Here is a 22,937-nt window from a genome sequence, read left to right as displayed (position 1 = left end):
GTTTCACATTAACTTCTCACTCATTGCTTAAAGTATCTCTTGCAAATTGTCCTCTGACTTCCATGTGTGCCATGGTGTGTGTGTGCGCGCGCCCACACACATGCACACACAGACAAATGTAAAATAAACAAACTGAGGCTGATAGTAATCTTATTATCTTAAACCTTATTGCATTATACATGGGAAAACAGAAGCTTAGAGTAAACTATTTCTCTAATTTTGGCAAACTTAGGTTGAATATATGTTTGTATGAATGTACTAGACGTGTAGGATGATAAAAGGGTGATATAAAAAAAAGATCAGAAATCTGGGGTTCTTAGTCCTTATCCTGCCAATTATCTGGAGAACTGGGTGTGTGGCTCTGCATGGATACCAGGAGCCATGTAAGCAGGCTCACATGGATGTGTTTGTAGAGTGCCCCACAGATCTTTTCCACTTCCCACAGCTATTAGTTACACTCTTTGGTGTCCTCCTCCAGCACGCTAAGATTTCTCTCTTTGCAGAGATGTTGGCAATGTGGTTGAAGCCATGTATGGGGACCTCCCTCCTCCAGTCATGCTGATTGGGCACAGCATGGGCGGTGCCATTGCAGTGCACACAGCATCAGCCAACCTTGTGCCCAGCCTCTTGGGCCTCTGTATGATTGATGTCGTGGAAGGTGAGTTTTCTAAATACTGACCAAATCGAATTCAGGAATTTATAAGAGACATCCTGGTATATTATTCTCAGTTTTCACTCATCTTAAAGTATGAACGTGTCTTTGTACCTTTATAGAATTATACAACCATTTTCTCTTACCAGAAACTTTCAGTAACACCTTTTTATGATTGTATAATATTTCTAATCATATGTGTGTCTTTTAGTTTTTAACAATTTAGAAACAAACCTTTTTTTCTGACTTACCCTGAGAATCTCACTGCTACTTATACAGGTAGCCGTCCTGTTTACTCGGTGCCTCATGAGGAGTGAATACCATAGTCAGGAATTACTGAGAGCCATAGTGGAAGCTGGCTTGTGTTGTTCTTCAGAATGTTCTTAAACTCTATCTTTATTTTACCCAAGCATCATTGAATTCTGCTATTACTAGGAGCAAATAATGGAGAGTTGACTCAGAATATCTAAGATAAATAATTTAAAGGAGGACAGATTCATCTGGCCCCCGGTGTCAGAGGTTTTGGTCCATGGTTGGCTGGTCCATTGCTTTTAGAAGATGGTGAGTCAGAGCATCACACAGAGGGAGACTAGGAACAAATTGTTCTACCAGAGCTTGCCCCCAGTTACCTGCTTCCTCTAAGTAGGCCATGCCTCCAAACAGCCTGTTTAGTATGCATTTGACAGTGGATTAATCTATTGATGAAGTTAATGTCTTTATTACCCAACCACCTCTCAATGGTGCAACCAGCTGAGGGCCAAACCTTTCAGGGAGGAGTCTTCCTGTGTAAGCAATACCATTCCATCATTGTGATGTGAGAGTAATATGAGTACTGTTCTCTTGGTGATACAGGCACAGACAAGGGTTTGTAGGACTCAGATGGCACAGGAAATCATCTGAAAATTAGCTGCCAGAAACTATCACCAGGGTGAAGAAGAGATGACCTTCAGAATGGGAAAGGATCTCTGAAAGCTAGTTCATACTGGGGATTCAAATCTTGTGTGTGTGTGTTTATGTGCATCATTCCTTGCCATATGTCAGAGCGCAGCAGCTCTGATGCCCCTGTCACTCTGGGGATGCGGCACTTCTGAATTAACTTTCCCCAGTCTATTTTCTTGGGATGCAGTCTCTTTTTTTTTTCGAGACAGGGTTTCTCTGTGGTTTTGGAGCCTGTCCTGGAACTAGCTCTTGTAGACCAGGCTGGTCTCAAACTCACAGAGATCCGCCTGCCTCTGCCTCCTGAGTGCTGGGATTAAAGGCATGCGCCACCATCGCCCGGCTGCACGTCTATATTTTTAGCTAGTTCCATGGAATTATCCTAGATGTGCATAATAGATGAATAGATAAAGAAAATGTGGCGCATATGCACAATGAAACTTTATGCAGTCTTAAGAAAAATTAAATGATGACATTTGCAGGAAAATAGATGTAACTGGAAATCATGTTAAGCAGAATAAGCCAGATTCAGAGAAATATCACATTTTCCCTCATATGTGGAAACGAAATTTAAAATTGTGTGTGTGTGTGATAGAGAGAGAGAGAGAGCACTAGCTATAAGGAGATCTTCATGAGAGGGGAGGAAGCTTTCTTAAGGGGTGAGAGAGGGTAACTTGGATTATATATGATAGGAAAGCAAAAGAGTGTGCTTAATTGTGGGAAGAAAGAGAAGTGAGGCATGAAAGGGATAGTCAGGGAGGGGAGCAATAGAGAACAAGGAATAATGACATATACTCGATGAAACCCAGTAGTTTGTACCATAACCTAAAAAGGAAAAATAAGTACTTAGTAGAATTGCAAAGCAAGAAAACAAAAAAAGTTTATTGATGTGGTTAAAATTTTTGTTTAACATCAGGTACAGCCATGGATGCACTTAACAGCATGCAGAATTTTTTGCGTGGTCGTCCTAAAACCTTCAAGTCTCCGGAGGATGCTGTTGACTGGAGGTAACCCACAAGTCTAAAATGTCTCAATTCCAGATGTTATGTGTTAGCCTCTCACCCCCCCCCCCCCCCCCCCCCCCCCCCCCCCCCCCCCCCCCCGCGCTCAAGTACTGAGAGGCAGAAGGTGACTTTCCAGACCTTTCTGTGATAGTATGTAACGAAATAGCTTTGAAGCAGAGTGTTTTTCAGTGTTTCCTAATTGCCTCAGGCATCTGCAAAGTGTACCTGGCTAATACAGCATCTCCTAGGATGTTAGTAATTACAGGCCATCTGCTGTCCAGCTGGTTCTGCCCTCTCTCCCTAAAGCTCCATGGTTCTAGATTCGCTTTCTGTGTCTTACAATGGTGAAGAAATAGCAGGTGCAGGTTCTGTTCTCCAGAACAATAGGGCAGGAGTTCTGCTCACTAGAATTATTTGGATTTGTGGGGAAAACAAAACAAAACAAACAAACAAAAAACTTAAGTCGTTTTTATAAAAAATTGCTGGCAGAATTGCCTATGGCTTCTGTTGAAGGGTCTCATCATTGAATATAACTATTAGTCCAATTGATAATTTTATAAGTCTGTGTGAAACTTACTTCATGCTAAAGGATGAAGATTCAAAGATGAGTAGAACACTGCTGCCCTCTACAGAAATAAGTCTTAGGATGAAAGTTCCTACACTCACTGAGCCATCTCTTCAGCCTCAAACTTACTTTATAGCAAATCTCCTTTTTTTTTTCATTTATGTGTATGTGTTTGAGAGAGACAGAGACAGACAGAGAGAGAGAGAGAGAGAGAGAGGAGAGAGAGAGGGGAGAGAGAGAATTACCAATAAAGAACTGTGTGTGGGTACCCACAGAGACCAGAAGAGAGATCTGATCCCCTGGAGCTAGAGTTAAACATGGTTGTCAGCTGCCTGACATGGGTGCTTTGGTCCCTTGGAGGGCAGCAAGCACTGTTTAACCTCTGAGCTATCCCTTCAGCCCAGCAAACTGATTTTTGATAAAGATCTTAACCTGTTCCTGAAGGAAGAGCCTAAGCTGATGGTATCTTAAAGGCCCCACCTCTACTGTTGCAGTGAGAATCCAGTTTCTAGGGAATGAGCTTTGGGCTCCCATTCCAACTAGAGCAGCATATAAGGCCATGGAAGCTGTCGTCTGCCACCAGCCCGGCTCTGTCACAGTCCTCCTACTGACCCACTCCCCAGGGCCTTCAGCTCCTCAATGAAGCCGGCTGTCCAGCTGTCCGCTGTGCTCTGCTGTGCCCTCTTTTTGTGGCTGACTTCTCCCGTTCAGACCTGGGTGCAGTAGAACATGGACAGGCTTCTCAGCTTCCTCATTGGAAATAAAGCACTTCTCTGAACATGTGCTGCCATATCAGTGTTATCTGTGTGCTTCTGTGCCTCTCATGCACCCTCTGAGAAGCTGCGGTTTCTTTACTTAAACTCGTAATAGTTAGGTGAAGAGTGGCAGTTGTCTGTTCAGTAGCACTTTCTGTTAGATCCCATAGAACCTAAAGTCCTCTTTCCTGGTATTGTGCTGTGCTAAGTACCGAATAACCTCTCTCCTTTCTCTCCCAGTGTGAAGAGCGGCCAGATTCGAAACCTAGAGTCTGCCCGAGTCTCAATGGTCGGTCAAGTCAAACAGTAAGTCTTTTATCTCTTTGCCTGGTTAGAGGATGAAAAACAGGAGAGAATTAGGGCTCCTTTGTTCCTGCACTTATTCTGCCATACTGCTAAATGCCTTCATTATTTTAGATAAAATTACAGTGAGTTCTGTTAGTCTAGCATGGAGATGGTTTTTCTAGTTGTTTTTCTGTTTGGTTTTTAGAAACCCCAAAACCCGGTAGTGTCTTCTTTAACTCCTAGATTAAATTAGCACATCTCCTGTTGTTAGCGTGTGCATTCCAGTGTCCACACCAGTGTTCCTGTGTTAGTGTCTATGTGTCACTGAGCCAAACCCAGTATGAAACGCAAACCCAAGTATGAAATTCTGGCAGAGTTAGAGTAAAAGCCAGATTTAGAGGCTGAGAGCTGAAATTACTCAACCTAATTGATCTTTCTTGGTGGATTTGCATGAGTCCTTTGTAAAATAACCACAAAATAAACGTTAATTGAAAAGACATCATCCACTAGGCCAGACAGGAGTGTAGGAGTTGGTAAAAAGGGTAGTGGCATCATGGAATGCTTATCATCACTGGGGATTGTGTATTGTGTTTAATGTGCACAGTCTTGGGTGGTAAGATCTTGAATTTCTGAAAAACTATGTCTTCGTGTAATTTAAGGAACCCTAATGTGATCAGTGCCCATTTTTAGTGCTCTAACTCATGACCAGTCTTGTTTAGTATACATGCCTGTTAATTTCCCATAACCTCAAATATTGTAAAGCAAACTCCCCCCAAATCTGAGTCTTTCTGTAAGAATTTATTATGCTCTGGAGAAATAATAATAATATTATCACACCTAAAAAAATTAGAATTTAATAGCATCAATTAATTAATCTAAGCAATAGTCTTCTTGTTTCACATTTTTCTAAATTTTTTGATTTACAGATAATAATTTGTATGTGCATATGTACTTGGGTGTTGTATAATACTATTTCAATATCATATATATTTTATAATGATTAATTCAGGGTAATCAGCATATCTATAACCTTGAATATTCTTGGTGAAATCACTCAAAATTTTCTTTTCTGGCCTTTTTGAAACATGCACAATTTTAAATTTCATTTCCACATATGAGGGAAAATGTGATATTTCTCTGAATCTGGCTTATTTTCCTTAACATGATTTCCAGTTACATCTATTTTCCTGCAAATGTCATTATTTCATTTTTCTTAAGATTGCATAAAGTTTCATTGTGCGTGCATATGTGCCACATTTTCTTTATCTGTTTGCATTGGTGTTTTCCCTGGATGTATGTCTGGGTGAGGTTTCAGGTCCCCTAGAACTGGATGGAGCTACAAACAGTTGTGAACCACTATGTGGGTGCTGAGAATTGAGCACAGGTCCTCTGGAAGAGCAGTCAGTGCCCTTAACCTCTGAACCATCTCTCCACCCCTAGGATACCATTTTTAAGAAGAAGGAAAGATATTGTTTGGATTGGATGTTCAAACATGCAGGGTTCTACTGGCAATGGTCATTGTATTTGCCAGTTTCTATATGGTAGCTATTAACACAGGACTTGTTGGGGGCGGGGCTTGTTCTGATGTAAGTAAGGAGCTTCTTTGCTTTGGGGTTTGCTGGGACTGAATTTGCATTCAGCCTTACACATTTATAACGTGTGTCTTAATTCTTCAGGACTACTTCATAGAATATAAAAATACCAATAAAATCTCCATCACCATGTCCCAGAAAATGACCATTACCTTTTTATGGGTTCTTACTGGTAAAAGATTAAGATAATTTGACAAGACATTCATCAAGTATTTTTTTTCCGATCTAGGTGTGAAGGAATTACAAGTCCAGAAGGCTCCAAGTCCATAGTAGAAGGAATCATAGAGGAGGAGGAAGAAGATGAAGAAGGAAGTGAGTCAGTAAACAAGAGGAAAAAGGAAGATGACATGGAAGTGAGTGAAGGTCTCGTCCTTGGAAAGACAGAGGGAGGAGAGGAAAGAGATTACAGCCTGCAGGGGGCAGAGACCCTGTGGTGAGAGATCCTGAGATGGTAGACACTAAGGCTGGGCTCCAATTAGAACACGAGACTTAGCCTATGTGTATAGCCCATCAGACTGCTTCCTCACCAGGCTCCTCCTCACCTCTGTAAAGGTGTTCCTGTGGGTTCTCTAAGGGGAAAAAAATCTCAGTTCCAGCCTGTATCCTGTGACTGTCCAGCTCTTTCCATCTTCTCAGGCTTATCTCCTAGAACAAGCTTTCTGGCCCCAGTGTCTGTCAGTCCATCTGTGTTGTGGACTTACAGTTAGTTATACGATGAAGTGTAACACTTGGAGTTGTGAATCTTAAGTCCTATAATTGAGCCACATTTAAAGATGCTGTGGATGCCTGGCACTCAGTGCTGACTCCTTTGTCCTCTAATTACATAGAAATCATTTCCCACACAAACATCTTGTTCAGTTCATGTCACTACTACCTGGCTTTTAAAGTATTTTTTTTATCTTCCTGCCATCCTTGAGATCTTTGGTCAGAATTATGCTTTATACTACTTTAGAATTTACAAATATATAAATAAGTTTTCATCTCCTTGGGCCTTATAACACATTGTAGGATGAAAGAAGAGTTTTCTATCATATTACAGCATAGTAGCATCTTAACTCCTAAATTAGACTTGGGAGTCTGAGGCAGAGGAATCACAGCTCAAGGGCCACTTGGACTGCAGAACTACGGGCAGATGCCACCACACCAAGCTCATGGTTACATATTGTCTGTTGCTGTTGGGCATCTTCTCATTGCTCATTGCCCAGCTGGGTGTGCATTCTCCTCTATGTGACCGTGTGTTTAATTATCTCAGCACTGAGTGTCCCCTGCCAGTTCTCTTGATCCTCTCAGCAGAGGTCATTTCTGGGACCTGTGTTTCCGCTGTGTCTTTAATGGCAGTACCAAACTTCCTTGGTTTTGTGGTTCTTAAGGCCTCACACATGCTAAACCTCTGCCACTGAGCAATACCCCTAAGTCCCAAACTTTTAATTACTGCAGCTTGTAACAGTTTTGAAGTCAAGAAGTATGAGTTCTCCAGTTTTCTTCCTCTTTTGCAAAGTTGATTGTTTATTGAGAATCATATGTAATCTTAGACTTTAGGATCATTAAAAATGTCTTTACAAAATAACATTTAAACTCAGATAGGTATTTCCCTAACTCTGTGGTCACTTTGGGTGATGTGGACATCTTAGTCACCACTGATCTTCAGTCTACTATGTCATCGCATGTCCACACCCAGGTTTTCGTGTCGCATTCAATGCAGCATCCTAATCACTTATTTCAGTTCCAGTATCTAACCTGTTTCCATGGCACAGGAAAGCATGGGTGCTCTTACATTGTATGTCCATCCCATTGTCAAGGGAAGACAGATGTTGACATTTTCCTATTTGTCATATTGCCTTAGAATTACCGTTACTATCATCATCGTAAATCTGGAATGAGATAAATACTCTTTTCACACACGTCAGCTTGTTCTTTCCTGTGGTTTGTCATATTTGTCTGATAGTGATCCTGGAGTGGATGCCAGTTTGTGCTTTTTCTTTCACTTAGGGTTTTTTTTTTTCTTTTGTTTTGTTTTATTAGAGTGTGGTCTTTGTCTATGTTCTTTTGTTGATATGCCCTTTTTAATCACTGGTATAAGAAAAGTTCTGAGCCGGGCGGTGGTGGCGCATGCCTTTAATCCCAGCACTTGGGAGGCAGAGGCAGGCGGATCTCTGTGAGTTCGAGACCAGCCTGGTCTACAAGAGCTAGTTCCAGGACAGGCTCCAAAACCACAGAGAAACCCTGTCTCGAAAAACCAAAAAAAAAAAAAAAAAAAAAAAAAAAGTTCTGTCTTGGATCAATAATTAACTGCCTTTTTGATCTTAAGAAGATTTTCTAAATTTACCTAAAGTAATAGAAGTTGTTGGGTATGTTGGACTGTGTCTGGAACACCAGCCAGTTGGGAGGTTGAGGCAGGAGGCTCATGTGAGCCAGAAGAAAACAAAGTAGAGGTTACAGCAGCCTGCAGCGCTGTATGAAGGGTTAGTGTACGTTCTTGATAAGTGCTGGTTCCTCCTTCCTTCCCACAGACCTGCTTTCTGTCCTACTCCTCACCCTCACTTTGCTTTTATTCCTGCAGACCAAGAAGGACCATCCGTACACCTGGAGAATTGAACTGGCAAAAACAGAAAAGTACTGGGATGGCTGGTTCCGGGGCTTGTCCAATCTCTTTCTTAGCTGTCCTATCCCTAAATTGCTGCTCTTGGCTGGTAAGTGTGTGTGTGTGTGTGTGTGTGTGTGTGTGTGTGTGTGTGTGTGCGCGCGCGCGCGCACTGTTTGTTTGGCTGAAATAATCTAATACTATAGATTGGATAGCTTAAAGAACTGAAACCTCTTTTCTCACAGTCTAGGGGCTAAAAGTATACAATCAGAGTACAGTCAGGCTAAGTTCTCAGAAATCTCTCCTATTCGCAGACCTTCTCTCTGTGCTGTCATATGGCCGAGAGAAAAAGAGACAGCGTTCCTGGTGCAAATACACTGGGGACTGGGGGTTCATCATGAATGGTGGGGACAGTTCAGTCCATAGACGTGTGAGTACTGCCATCTAGATGTGAGCTCATTAGAACTATTAATATTAACAAATATTAATATTAACAACTTTTAAAGTGGAGAACCATCCTTGTTCCCCTAGCTTCCCTGTATGCAGTCCTAAACCTAACGGGGTGTGAAAGCTCTCCAGTGGTGCATGACATTGGCCTAGCCTTCGTGCCTGGTGAGCCCGACTCCTGGAGCTACAGACAGTGCTGTAAAAACACTCTGAGTACTGTGAGAACTGAGACCGTAAAATCCTGTTGTCATATAAACAGCTTTAAATGAGCATGATTGGGGTTGGGGTTAAGAATATTTGTTATTCTTGGAGAGAACCCTAATTTGGTTTGCACAACCCACATAGTGGCTCACAACCATTTGTAACTCCAATTCTAGGGTATCCAACACCCTTTTCTGACCTCTACAGGTGTCAGGCACATATGTGGTACACATATATACATGCAGGCAAAATACATATAGAAATAAAGTAAGTAAGTCACAAAACAACAACAATAACAAAACCATAATTACCCAGAAACTGGAAACTGAAAAATCTTATCTGGTGAGAATGTGCCCGTGGGAATCACAATCGAAGGTGCAGTGGGCAACCAGGACTGTGTGCGTCTGGATTGAGGGCACAGTGGGGAATCAGGACTGTGTGCATCTGGATTGAGGGCGCAGTGGGGAATCAGGACTGTGTGCATCTGGATTGAGGGCGCAGTGGGAAACCAGGACCCTGTGCACCTGGATTGAGGTTGCGATGGGAATCAGGATCCTGTGCATCTGGATTGAGGGTGCAGTGGTGCATATAACTCTGAGGCAGTTTTACTCAGTGCTCAGTAAAACTTGTTTCCAAGGCATTTTCTAAGTAGTTACTCACAGATTGTCCTGTTTTGTTCCAGGTGTTGATAGACTGGATAAAGATCTGACCATAGGCCAGATGCAGGGTAAGTCATCCAGAATTTGTGCCTGTGGATTCTTTTCTGAGGGTGGGGAAATGGGCAGTCATATGAAAATGGATGTTCTGAGATAGTGAGGTACAGTAGGGAGAGTGTGAGCACTAGAGTCACCTCCATTGAACCGCCACCGCCGGGTGATTGTGGGCAAGCATCTTCCCTTTTCTGGAGAGTCATTGTCTTCCCCCACCTAACTAAAAGTGAGAGTCAAGCATTGTTTCCAGGATGAAAGAAATCAAATGAGGTCATGCCTTGGGAATTACTATTACAAGGGCACCAAACATTGTGAACAGATATAATTTCCTGGTGTTTTCTTATGTTCGGAGTTTTCAGAAAAGAGAAACAGTATAGGTACCAAGTGGTTTAAAGTCTGTTAGAAGACATGATGGTGAGGAGGGAGAAGAGGGAGCTTCCTGGGGGTGAGGTGGGGGGGTTTAGACACTGCTCACCTAGTAATCTGTTTTAGCTGGAATGCTCTTAAATGTGTAAATTGAGAGTGTTGATGCCAGGCTTAAGAAGATTACAAAGTATAGTGGGTCTGAGCACCACATGTGAGCCCAGATGTGAAGACTGCAGCAGGGCCCAGTGTTTTCCTCTATATTAGAATCATGTGCATTAATAATACAATAGATCTGAAGGGGACGCAGCCTCCTGCAGGAGGAAGACCATTAATAGACTTAATGGTGTGGCCTAGTTCCTGCACTAATTACACAGCCTTGGACAGATACTGCCCTAATCATAGCTCGCTTCCTCACTCTGTGTGATTGTAGAGTCATCTTCAACAGTGCGCAGACTGGTACACTGAAAACATGGACTACTGTGCGGCTTGCATGAGAGCCACAAGGACGTCTCCAATTTTCTTACTTTGTAAATGGAAATACTGGGCTCAAAGAGTTAATCAGCTCCCCACCCGACCCTGCATTTAGCATTGAGCTAGAGTCTTTTGTGCCCGAAAAGCACCCGCCCCTCGTGCTGTAGCCCAGCCCAGCTCAGCTCTAGTCTAGCTTTGTTGTTGTCAGTGCTGGATACCCAACCCTTGGACCAACACACCCAGGAAAGCTACATGCCCAACTGCTGTTCACTCTTAATATTTGTCACATTAGGGTTTGAAGTGTAACTCAGTGGTAGAGTTTAAGTAGCTTGGAGCCCTACTTTCAACCCCGTTACCCCCCCAAATTACCGTAGGTTGTGAATTTGCAGTGCTGTAAGGCAGAGTAAGGAAGCACATCTTACGTTGCCTAGCACACTGTTTGATACTCATCTGCTGTCTTTTGCAATAATCCATTTCAGTATTCCTAACATAGCTTACAGAGTTCCAAATGGCCCCGGTTTTCCAGCCCAGCCTCACTGCCAGCCACTCACATCAGCACCATGCCAAGCTTCTTTATTTCCATGGCTGTCATTTCAAGCCTTCTCTTCTGTAGGTGGGCCATTCTTTCTGTGCAGAAACCTGTCTGGGAACCTTTACCACACTGCACAGCCTCTGTGCCTGCCTCATCCTTGGGACTACATCTGCATTAGTGCTGTGTTTTACTCTCCAACTAGACTGACTTCTGTGAGCACAGGAACCGAGTTTTCTGTCTGAAGTAAATTTACACCAAGGAGGTACAGAAGGAAAGGATGAAAAGTGAAGGGACCCTGAACAAGGGTACAGTTACACTCAGCAGACTTGGTAGTGTGTCCAGAGTGTTCTGAGGGAAGGTCTTCCTGGGATGCCCAGTGACCTAGGAGGCATAGGAGTGATTTGGGGAGGGCTTTCTATCCCTGAGGTTGCCTGTTTGTCTCCTCTCCAGGGAAGTTCCAGATGCAGGTCTTACCGCAGTGTGGCCATGCAGTCCACGAGGATGCCCCTGACAAGGTGTGTCTGGAGTCCAGTGACTTGAGAGGACGACTGGGGGGAATGTGGGGTTTCACAGAAAGTAGGATAAACCTGTGTCTCAGGGTTTGTCTGCCAGCTCCCCGAGTCCCTGCCTGGTGAGCACCTGTGGTCTTGGCTTTGTATGTCTGGGCTGAGAAGCCACTGGCTCCCTCTCTTATTCCAGGGCCCTGTGGCTAAGATCTGCTTCTTTGTTAGCATCTAAAACCAGACAAGGGTGATTTGAGCAGGCACTGCACCCTAAATTCCAGTTATAGTCAGAGATTAATCGGGGCTCCTTCTGTGAGAAAATGGTGTTTGTAAATCTTCTGGGAGTAAAAGATTCTTGTTCCCCTTCACCTCTCTGGAGCTATCTTGTAAGGAGTCCCCTGGTCCAGGTCCTTTGCTCTTAAGCTACCCAGACAGTAGTGAGTACTTCCAAGGACAGCAGTGGCTGAACCTTCAGCAGAAGCCCAGCACTTCCCTCGACAGGGCCTAGAATGCCTCTTCTTTTCCAGGTAGCTGAAGCTGTTGCCACTTTCCTGATCCGGCACAGGTTTGCAGAGCCCATCGGAGGATTCCAGTGGTAAGTACATAAAGGCATGTGAGTCTAGCTGGATGACCCACCTCAAAACTTAAGAATCTTGGGGACTATGGGTATCACTGCCTTAGCCCTTTCTGGCCTGCATTACCGAAGTGGTCTGTGTTTTTCTTGGTTGTATGTGGGTCCAGTGGGGTCTCGCTGAGCTGTGTTGCATGCCTCATTTCCTGCAGTGTGATCCACCTTTGCCAGAAATGTCTGTGTTCTGCCTCCTGCTGAGCAGAGCTGGGCAGGCCATGGAGGTCGTGTAGAAGTCTAGATTGGGAATTTAAATCCTGCACTGCTGGCATTTAGAGGAAGTGATTCTTTGTTTGGGTCAGGGGGTGTCCTATGCAACATAGTCACACCCTGGCCTCTGCCCACTATCTTCCAGGAACACATCCTAAACATAATTCTGCCAACCATAAATGCTTCCAGATGGTTCCATATATCAAGGGAGACAGAAGTGAAACAATGGCTTGTCTAGAGGGAGAGTGAGCAAGCCATCTGTGGATCCTAGGAATCAATATGAAGACTTAATTTCTCAATAAAGTGTTTGGGGGCTTTTGACCTTTGGTGTCTTGGTCAAATGAACCATCCATTGACGGCAGCACCCCTGTCCAGCTCCACATGGGGCTGTGAAGAGATGGGTCATGCCTGCAGGGCTTTGGTGGTCACCCGGGAGGGGAGGGTTCCCTGGAGAAAGGGATAAGCTGGGTAAAAGCTTGTAATGGTGACATTTGTAACATTTCCCCCCTTTCTACCCCTGACAGTGTGTTTCCTGGCTGTTAGTGACCTGATGTCTACCCCTCTCTCTACCTTGAGCTCTGTTGTAAATACATCGCACCAGAAGCCACTGTGATGCCGCTGTCTCCTCCTCACCATCCCACCCAGCCATGTGACACTGGCTCCCTGTAGAGGGGCATCCCAAGATGTACAACCCCTTTCTGTATACCTGTCAAAAGCATTGTTTTCCAGGGCCCTTGTCCAACAGTGGCCTGTGCAGTCTGGGGTTCCCAGCTCTTCCCCTCCCCTGTGCTCCCTGCCTTGCCTAGGGTGAGCCACCAGAGCTGTTCCTGGGGCCGCTGTTCCTGGTATCCGGCAATGTACCTGGGTTCATATGTCTCCCAGGCTCAGGGATCTCCATTCCTTGAGGATGTTCTTGGCATGGTCCTGCCCTACCTCATGGGATGGGCAATGCACACACTGGCCCTTATTTTTCCCTTTCAAATAAAACACCAGTCAGGTACCTTTATCTCAGTCTTAACTGTTCCAAGTCTGGAAGAACCAGAGTGACCAAGGCTCCAGCCTTAGTTCAGGGAGAGGTAGTAGATAGGAAGCATCCCAAGAAACCTGCCTGTAAGCCAGGTCCAGCCAGTCCAAGCACATGGCTTCCCGTCTGGGTGAGCCTACCGTCCCACTCCCACATACCTAGGCACCTGCCCTGGGCTGAGGCCAGGCTGCTCCAAGGGTCTCCGAGCCCTCATCTGCCACAGAGCAGCCCAGGTGAAACACAGCCCACGCACAAAGCCACAGGCTAAATCCTGTGGAATTGTTTTTAATGATGGAATTTAACCATTTTCATAGTTGGTTCCTGAAGGTGTGCCAAGTGCCGCTTGCCTCTTCTAGACCCACAGCTCCTCGCTCCACTTGTGGTTTCCGTGTTACTATGTAGAAACACCATGGACTAGCATCCCCATCTGCCCTCATCATAGCACTGCGGGCTCCCCCTGCTGCCCAGGCAAGCCATTCCCACAGGCAGGGAGGGGCATCTTTGTGTGACTGTCGTAGGTGGCGTTCACCCAACAACTTCCTACCCCTGTCCTGCTGCACGGTCCAGAGTCTGGGGCCGACTTTGTTTCTTTGTTATTTATGATCCGGTTTAAAGAAAATAAATATCTCCCAACCTTTATTCATCTGAGGAGTCGTCCTTATTTTTGCTGATCTGACTAGGAACAGTTTATTAGATTTAGTTGCCACCAGACTCCAAAGCCTCTTTCTCCATAGTCTGTCAGTGCCAGTAGCCAGTGCTCCTGTGAGCAGATTATCACCTGTGTTCCAATGAAGACCCCTAGTGGAACTCTGGGATGGACACACACAGTGGGGTGCTAGGAAGAAGATTGTCAGGCAAGGGAGACAAGTGGAGGCAAGAAACTGCTAGACTGTCTTTGTCCACAGCATACAGTATCTTTCCCAGATCCGATCCCGGAAGACGGACAGAACCTGTCTCCTGCAGCCCAGGGAATCTGCAATGTAGTCTCATCTCAGCTGGTGGAGTAGAGGACAGTCTGCCTCAGTCACTTGCGTTACTCAACTTGGTCATTTCCCAAGCTCTCCCATCTGTTCTGAAGGTCCCTCCCAGATGACTGGGAGTCTCTTCATTGTGAACTTCCTGGACAGGTGCTCTTGGGTACATGGTTCCAGCTCAGTGTGCGGCAGGAGCAAGCAGGTGTCAGTTGTCCAAACCACAGTTAGAATTCTGGCCTCTTCCCTTTATTCTCATACCACTTGCTGCCACGCCCTGTGCCTGCCTTCTGTGTGCCCCTCTTTCCCATCCCAGCTTACCCTTGGTGTCCTGCTGCTGCCCACACACCTACCTTAAAGGCTTCCGTTTCCTCATCCGCAAACTGTAGTAAACTGTATACCCACAGGACATGAGGACCACGCATGTTAGAGTAGATCAGCTCACAGAGCTCCAGGACTGGCACAATTTAGCCTCGGTTCCTGAGCCACTAGTGACAGCCTTGCCTGGAGGTTTGGGCAGGTTTTGTCTTCCTTCATTCTTGTGTTGAGTCAGAACTTATCTGCATTTTTCAAGTACGTCCATACTGGAGAAGCTAGAGATTATGACCAGATAAAGCAGGGGCACCCCTGCAGAGAAGAGCCCACATTCTATGTGATCTGATTTCTGCAACCCATCTTTTGGGATTGCCTTTGGGTTGCATGCCCTATTGCCTGCAGGGGGCAGCGTGATCTCTATGGTTTTGTTCACCAGGCAAGCCACAATTACCAATTCAAGCATCATCAAATTTACCTGACATCAAATCCTCAGAAGAACCTGTAGGACAGTTACTGTTAACGTCCATTTTACAGGTATGGAGACATTTAAATGTTTATATGGCTCAGAAGTGACAGTGTCAGTAATCAAGCCCAAGTGGTTTCTGTAGCATACTGCCTCCCGCGTAATAAAAAGTTATTACTAGCAGGAGTTACTTGGGAGTAGGACTATGGAGTCTTTACCTGCCCTCTAAAGTCCCAGTAACCAAAACTTAATTCTACCGAAGATCTCCCAAGGGAACTAATGAGTTTATTGGGCTAACTTATAGAGCATGGGTGAAGAGTTACTGACGTGAGCGTGGGTGGCCCCAAAGCAGCCACACTGGAGAATCTTCACCAGTCATGGATGCTGGTACTCGGGTAATCATCCAGTGTCTTCCTAGCTCTTCCCATGGGGAGACGTCAGTCAACACGCCCAGCTGTGGCGATCATTTGCAAACAAGCACAGCTGGTCTGACAGTGACAGCTGTTTTGCTCAGAGGCGCCTCAGCCCCAGAACAGGAGGAGGATGAGCAAAGAAATGAGGCCAGGTTGTCTTGTGGATGGAGGCTGAGAATGAAATAAGGACTGTGCATCAAGAATGGATGTTTTGGGGCTGGAGAGATGGCTCAGTGGTTAAGAGCATTGCTTGTTCTTCCAAAGGTCCTGAGTTCAAATCCCAGCAACCACATGGTGGTTCACAACCATCTGTAATGGGGTCTGGTGCCCTCTTCTGGCCTGCAGACAGAATATTGTATATATAATAAATAAATATTTAAAAAAAAAGAATGGATGTTTTGTATGTGGTCATCAGTTGTAGGCATCCTTCAGTTAAAGGCAAGGTGGCTGAGGTTTAGAGATGGACAATGGCTTGCCCACAGCCACAACTAGGGTGAGCATCTGTGCCTTCTAGTTCTAAGGATTGTATGTCCACTCCTGATATCTAGTGAGCACCTACCCAGCATAACCTATAGACAAGGAGATTCCAGCACCTTTGAGTGAGAGATTGTTGCAGGGTCAAAAAATAGCATATTTGAGTCAAACCAAAGGCTGTTCTATCCCTCAAGAAAATGGGCAGGGGAGCTGAAATAGGGAGCTGGCTTACTCGGCAAAGCGCTTGCCATGCAAACATGAAGACTTAAGTTCAGATTCCCAGCATCCATGTAAGAAGTCAGGCACAAGACAAAATTAGGTCTTTTATTCCCCCCGAAGAAAAGTAACCTGTGTGGATGTGTGAGCAGGCCCCAGACTAGAGGTGTGCCCGTCAGTAAAGAGGCAGCTGTAGGATAAAATAACAGTAAGGATGTCTGAGAAAGCCATAAGGAATAATGCTACTAACCATTTACAAAAAACCAGAACAGCCTAATAGCCTGTGCTGACTAGTCTTAGGTCATCTTGACACAGCTAGGGTTGTCTGAAAGAAGGGCACTCAATTGAGAAAACGCCTCCAAACGATGGGCCTGTAGGGTATTTTCTTAATTGGTGATTGATGGGGAAGAACCCAGCCCACTATGGGTGGTACCATCCTTGGCTTGTGGTTCTGACTTCTATAAGAAAGCCGGCTGAGCCAGCTATGAAGACCAAGCCAATAAGCAGTTCTCCTTCATGACCTCTGCATGAGCTCCTGCATCCAGATTCCTGCCCTGTTTGTGTTCTTATCCTGACTTCCTTTGATGGTGAGCAGGCATGTGGTAGTCTAAGCCAAATAAACCCTTTCCTTCCCAAGTTGCTTTGGCCATGGTGTTTCCTTACACTAATAGAAACGATAGATACACCTAAACCTAAGTCTGTGTGCAAATATACATATATAGTTTAAATGAACTCTTCTGTGCTGACAGCGTTCCCACCAAGGGCCAAAGACCATGTAACAAAAACCCCAACATCACACATGAGAAGCCCTATTTTGAATGGTTGGTCAGGGTTATCCAAAAGATTCCCAAAACATACAGGCTGTTGCTATTGCCTTTCCTTGCCTCACAGAGTACAAGGTAAGTCCCTATTGCTGAAGATACCATGTACTTCAGAACTAAGGCTCAGAGACCTCTGAGCTGGAACTGATCTGAATGCCCCCTCCCCTTCATGGTACCAGAAGGCATCATACAAGTTTCCAAAGGAGGGCGGCAACCTGTAGCCTTACTAGCTATGCCTATGAACCACAACCAAAGTTGAGCAAGTCCAGAACAGGGCAATGGAAGTGGGGAGTGGGGGCTGGGCTAAAATTAATAATAAAATAATAATAAAAATTGATAGCATTACTTTTGTTTTTCTCATTCAACATCATGGAAGAATATTCTGTTAGAAGAGGTGATTTAAAAACATTTTAATGACAATCAGAACTCATAAAAAGAAAACAAATTGCTTTCCACCTTAAAAAAATAATAATACTCAGTGATAATGGGGGTGGGGACCTCAGAGTCAGACGCTCCAACAGGAGCAGCCCAATAGTTTTCCAGATGGTATGTGTGTGTGTGTGTGTGTGTGTGTGTGTGTGTGTGTATGTGTGTGTGTGTGTGTGGTGTATGTGTGTGTAGCATTTGTTCAGTGCTAGTGAACAAAACCCAGGTAGGTATTTGCACATACTAAACAAGTGTTCTATACTGAGTTCATCTGTTTCATTCCCAAGGGCTTCTGAGCACTGCAAACATCTCAGACCTCTTTGTATTGTCCATTCTAAGACTCACAGCTGGAGTAGAACCAAATTCAAATTCTGGGGCGGCGGCGGGGAGCGTTCCTGGTAGAAGCATCCCTTAGCTTCCACTCATAAGGCCTTGCCACGAGGCCTGCCTTCGGGAAGCTGCGCTCCTCTCTGCCCGTGGCTTGGTCTCCTGGCTTCTCTGACTGAAAGCTGCCACCTGCCAATGCTTCAGTCTTCAGGGTTGGTGCTGCAGGGTCTTCGGAATTCCTGTCCATACTCGTGTATCCACTTGTTGGCCACTGGAGTGGGGCAGAGAGGGAGAGGGAGCTCAACAAGGAGATGGCCACAGGGCTGTCTGTACATGGGAGCACAGCCTAAAAGCCTGCTGTTTGCCTAGCCTGGCCCTCGCCCAACTGTGCACAGTCTGCTGCTTCCAGCATGGTGCGTATATCATCCTCCAGAAAGTCTCTAGCAGATCTCGCTAATGGACAACTGATCTTCACACATGTGGCACTCAGGTCATTCACCATTCTAAAAGCCCCGGTGAAACTGAAGCCCCTGCTGGGCAACAGGGAGTGCTTCTCTTGGTGTCCCTGTCACCAAAAGTGACAGTTTTTCCACTTGCTCTTCTAGCTTCAGAGTGAGATGCTCTCGGACACATGTGCCAACAAACATGTCCGTCCACCATGAAGGGGCCCACCCATCCTCTGCTGCTGTTATTATGGCTTCTTACCTAACCACTCCAGAGACAAATGGCAGCAGCAGGTTTGATAGTGTTTCCCTTGATGCAGAGGGAGGGAAGGCATTCCTCTCCTCCTGACTAGGCCTGTCACCTTTGCTGACACCTGCTCTTCACAGACCCACAAACTCTGCGGGGAAACCTGACTGCCAATCTGTCACGTCACTGTGGATCCGCAACACCGTGAAGTCTTCAGAAGGGAGGCTCTGCCGTCTCCACCCACTCTATGGCTTCTTGGCCCATTCTCTCTCCCACAAAGACAGGCCTTACCCCACTTGTCTCCCACCAGGACAGGACAGCCAGCATGAAGTGTGTCACCATCTCCCTCTCCACTCCTGTGCAGGTTCCACCAAAACAGTGCAGCGTTCTGAAAATGAGAGGACCAGCCCCAGGAGGGGGTGGGGGTCAGTCCAGAGTCCTGGACTTTCAGTAGGCATGTGAATAAGGACACAGAACTTAAACCATTAAATAAGGAACCTCTTTTACCTCCACACAGTTGGAGCAAGCAGGCATTGAAAAGCACAAGAGGGTGAAACTTGCCACTCAGGTGTGGGTCACTGCCTCACAGCCTGCTCTGCTCCAGGCCTGGGCATGTGGAGACAAGCCACATCCAGCTCTGCCCTTGGGGACCCCAAACAAGACAGATGAAAGAGCAGACCAGGACAATGTGACAAATGCTAGGAGCCAGGCAAGCACAGGCTCACAGGGTCACTGCAAACAGACACCCCACTAGACCCACTGGGTCGAAGACATCCCACACACAGCTGAAAGCAAGCACACCACAGCCCTCCACCCACTGAGGCCTTGACATCAAGGCCCTGTGCTCTGACCCCATGCACTGTTTCCTCAGTTACCCCCTAAAGCTCCCTTTAGCCATGGCCTTTAGACTAGACTGAGCCTGGTCAAGGCCCTGGAAACCAGGCCACACCCTGGGCGCTCCTCATTTGCTTATGGGTGCTCAGGATGCACCAGGTACTGCACTCAGGGCTTTAGACTTGGCCTCTCTAATTCATTTCCTTCCCAAACTACTAAGGGCATGTTTGATCCTTCTGAAACATGGAAGAAATGATCACCCACCAAACTTCTCAGCACTGGCTCACTGAGCCACAGCAGTCACTGCTGTGTGTCTTCATGGCTGTTATTCTCTGTGAGCTCTAGGGACAGGGTGACTTGCTCTGAGTCCTTAGTGCCTTAGCTCTGTGGGGACCTATTTACTGTAGAGAATCTGAGGGTGACTCTGAGTTTTTAACCTCTGAGGGACCCCCAGTGACAAGGAAGACTGGCCCGTCATCATCTACTTGCAACAGACATGGAAATAAAACAACAGATAGGATCACAAACACATGTTGTAGCGATAGGGTGTCTAGTGGTTTGAAAGAAAATGGCCCCCAAAGGGAGCAGCACTATTAGGAGGTGTGGCCTTGTTGGAGTGGGTGTGGTTTTAGTGGAGGAAGTGTGTCACTGTGGAGCAGGTATATATACTCAAGCCACACCCAGTAAAACAGACCACTTCCTGTTGCCTGGGGGTCAAAATTTAGAACTCTCAGCTCTTTCTCCAGTACCATGTCTGCTTGTACACCACCATGTCCCACCATGGCAACAATGGAATAAACCTCTGAAACTGTAAGCCATGCCATTAAATGTTTTCCTTTGTAAGAGCTGCCGTGATCATCGTGTCTCTTCACAGCATTAGAAACCCTAACTGTGACAGAATGGGAGATTGATTGTCGTTGGGATTCCAGAAAGAGCTCTTTTTATCCATCTCCCCAGGCATCAGCTTGCAGGAGAGGGGTAAATGCTTTGTCATCACACATTACAACCACATCCTCTAGGGCCAGGCCCTGCTCACCTTAACCACAGGAACACTGAAGTTGGCATAGATGAAGGCCGTGGCTCCTCCAGCTTCTACTGCGCTCAACTATCATGCAAGAGGAAGAAGCCAGAGTTAAGATAGCTGCTGATAGTCCTCTGTCATGTGCATGCAAACTTAGATGTCATTTCTGCACAGACTGTGTGCAGGGCTCCCCTGTTTCAGTTATGGGAGAAATCCGTAGAAGACACTCACCCAACTCCCAAATGTAGTGGACCTCTGCAAGGGTACTGCTACTCATCTGTGGGGCTTCTCACCACTAGACAAGATTCTGGAATTCCTCTCTTATTTTTGTTTCTGGCTACCATCTTGTTAGAGGGCTATAATAAGTAAATTCAAACTTTTATTTACTTTTAAAAATCACATGTAGGGGTTGGTGAGATAGCTCAGTGGTTCAGAGCACCTGTTCCTACTGAAGGCCAGGTTTGGTTCCCAGCACCCATTTGGTAGTTAACAGTCACTTGTAACTACAGTTCCAGGGGCTCCAAAAGCCAACCGCAGGGGTCAATTCTCAGACACTGTCCACCTTGTTTTTGAAGCAAGTTCTCTCTCTGACCTGGAACTTGCCCAGGGGACTAGTCCAGCTAGCCTCTGAGCCCCATGGATCTGCCTGTCTCTGTCTCCCCAGCACTGGTCTCTGAGCCTAGATTTTTACATAGGTTCTTCTGTAGTACCATGCAAGACAAACATTCTACTGACAGAAAGATCTCAGTTCTGGATGTATTTTCTTAATATAAAGGGATTTTTTCATTACTTTCAAAAAATAATAATATATTCATTTTAATATGTAAAAGTATTAAAAATAACAGCCCCATCATCTTAACTCATACAGTCACAGATCGCATTGATTAATAGTTGGCGTTTATGGCAGGCTTTATACTAAGTCTCTACAAGTATATGGTCTCACTTGGTTCTGATCAGAGTCCTATGATTAAAACTGTCATATTTGACATGATCGTACATCCAGTCTGAGTGGAAAAATCACTAACCAGTTGGCTTTCTACTCAGTCCTCCTCTTTCTTCACTTCTTAAAGGTTATTCTCTTCCTACCATATTGCTTGTGTTTTCTACAACCTTGACAACCGTCTTGGGAAACTACTGACATCTACATCAAGGTAAAGATGCAAAGACTAGACATAACTGGGCCCATTTAGGCTCCTACAACACTGATTGGCCTCATACATTCTTTCCCATACTTGCTTGGTAGGAAAGAGTGACAGGCAGAGTTCTGTAACACTTTCTAGATGACATTCTCTTGCTATGGGAAGTATGCAACTGGGCCCCTGGGAAACACATTCAAATCATTAGCATAGTGATAATATTGAATGCCAGCCTTTCCTGGCTGTGCTGTGGAGATCAGAACCAGCCCTCGGGGAAGAGAGCATGCCCAGGGAGTGTCTGTTCTTAAGAGGAGCCTGAAGCCAGGCCTTCATCTTGGGGTGCTTACTCAGAGCCCTTGTAGTTAGCATGTTGACCCTTCCACTGATAGTAGTGATCTTAGCCAAAGACCAAGAAGCATTAATAAATCTCCCCAATAAATGATTGCTTCTAATAGTCTCTTCTAAGTGTCAGATGATTAGAATATGACGAGTTTGTGTAGATAAAGCTAAACTTCATCATCTGAAGGATAATAAGGTTGATGAAGGCCGGGACTGAATCCTGTGGGACCAGGCTAAGGACTTAGAGAAGAGGCCAACTGATCACTTGAGTGTTTTATTTAAGGGTGTGGACTCTACAGGAGACGGGATGAAGATTTCCTCTGCTTATCAGAGGTACTTACCGACTTTCCATCTCCCCGCTCTCTCCTCTTTGGGTCTAAACTGCTATTTTCTCTGCTCTTTCTCCTACAGGTCCACAGGTTCATGGATTGATCCGTACTTTTCACTACCAACTAGGCTTTGAGACCTTAAGGTGGGAGATAGCTGTATCCTCTTCCTATGTTGTAAAAGCCCCATGGTCTCCTAGCTTTCCCTACCCTGACCCACCGCCTAGGCAAGGTCATATTTAGACCTTCGCACTGCAAGCTCTTGAAGGGTAGAAACCTGTCTAGTATCCCTTATGTCTACACCTAACCAAATAATGCTGTCTGAAATTTAGAAAATTCCTAGAGATTTTCTAAATTTCAGTACCAGATGAAATCACTTTGAAAATTCATACAATAAAATAGTCCACTTAGCCACATAAGTAAGAAGCCCTGATTCTCTTAGAGCGAGACTCACATAGATCATAAATGTTGCAACTCGATTCCCAGACTTCATCCTGTACAGGGGGCTGCTTGGCGACTGAGGCAGAAATAGAGCAGATGGTTATTTTGTGTAAATGATACCAGAGTGATAGCCAAGATTTGCCATTAGCACAGACAATGGGATAAAATGAGGGTGTCAAGGACAGCCTATAACCCTGAACTACACCAACCAGAGTGTGTATTCACCTTTGCTGTCAACTACTCAATATACTGTTTAATTGGA

At 45.4% G+C, this 22,937-nt stretch overlaps 2 protein-coding genes across 3 annotated transcripts in view; one reads left to right on the top strand and one right to left on the bottom strand.

The window, feature by feature from the left end:
* Ppme1 (protein phosphatase methylesterase 1) overlaps positions 1-14,101 on the top strand; it is a 40,603-nt gene extending 26,502 nt beyond the window's left edge. Inside the window, exons 6-14 of the mRNA XM_050154423.1 lie at positions 504-658; positions 2,505-2,595; positions 4,153-4,218; positions 6,019-6,142; positions 8,350-8,479; positions 9,701-9,745; positions 11,548-11,612; positions 12,128-12,195; positions 12,963-14,101. Of these exons, the coding sequence (XP_050010380.1) occupies positions 504-658; positions 2,505-2,595; positions 4,153-4,218; positions 6,019-6,142; positions 8,350-8,479; positions 9,701-9,745; positions 11,548-11,612; positions 12,128-12,195; positions 12,963-12,981 (763 nt within the window). The 3' untranslated portion in view covers positions 12,982-14,101. The remainder of the gene's footprint in view (positions 1-503; positions 659-2,504; positions 2,596-4,152; positions 4,219-6,018; positions 6,143-8,349; positions 8,480-9,700; positions 9,746-11,547; positions 11,613-12,127; positions 12,196-12,962) is intronic.
* Positions 14,102-17,530: 3,429 nt separating this feature from the next.
* P4ha3 (prolyl 4-hydroxylase subunit alpha 3) overlaps positions 17,531-22,937 on the bottom strand; it is a 28,378-nt gene continuing 22,971 nt past the window's right edge. For both annotated transcript variants that reach the window (XM_050154419.1, XM_050154420.1), the window contains exons 10-13: positions 22,689-22,751; positions 20,449-20,517; positions 18,870-18,966; positions 17,531-18,159 (exon numbers count right to left, since the gene is read on the bottom strand). In XM_050154419.1, coding sequence (XP_050010376.1) covers positions 18,089-18,159; positions 18,870-18,966; positions 20,449-20,517; positions 22,689-22,751 — 300 coding nt within the window. In that variant the 3' untranslated portion in view covers positions 17,531-18,088. The remainder of the gene's footprint in view (positions 18,160-18,869; positions 18,967-20,448; positions 20,518-22,688; positions 22,752-22,937) is intronic.

The sequence above is a fragment of the Alexandromys fortis genome, unplaced genomic scaffold (genome assembly GCF_014885135.2).
Source record: "Alexandromys fortis isolate MF-2015 unplaced genomic scaffold, M_Fortis_MF-2015_v1.1 scaffold_77, whole genome shotgun sequence".
Classification (NCBI taxonomy): domain Eukaryota; kingdom Metazoa; phylum Chordata; class Mammalia; order Rodentia; family Cricetidae; genus Alexandromys; species Alexandromys fortis.
Note: the sequence above shows the minus strand (reverse complement) of the source record. Positions and strands in the feature narration are given on the sequence as shown.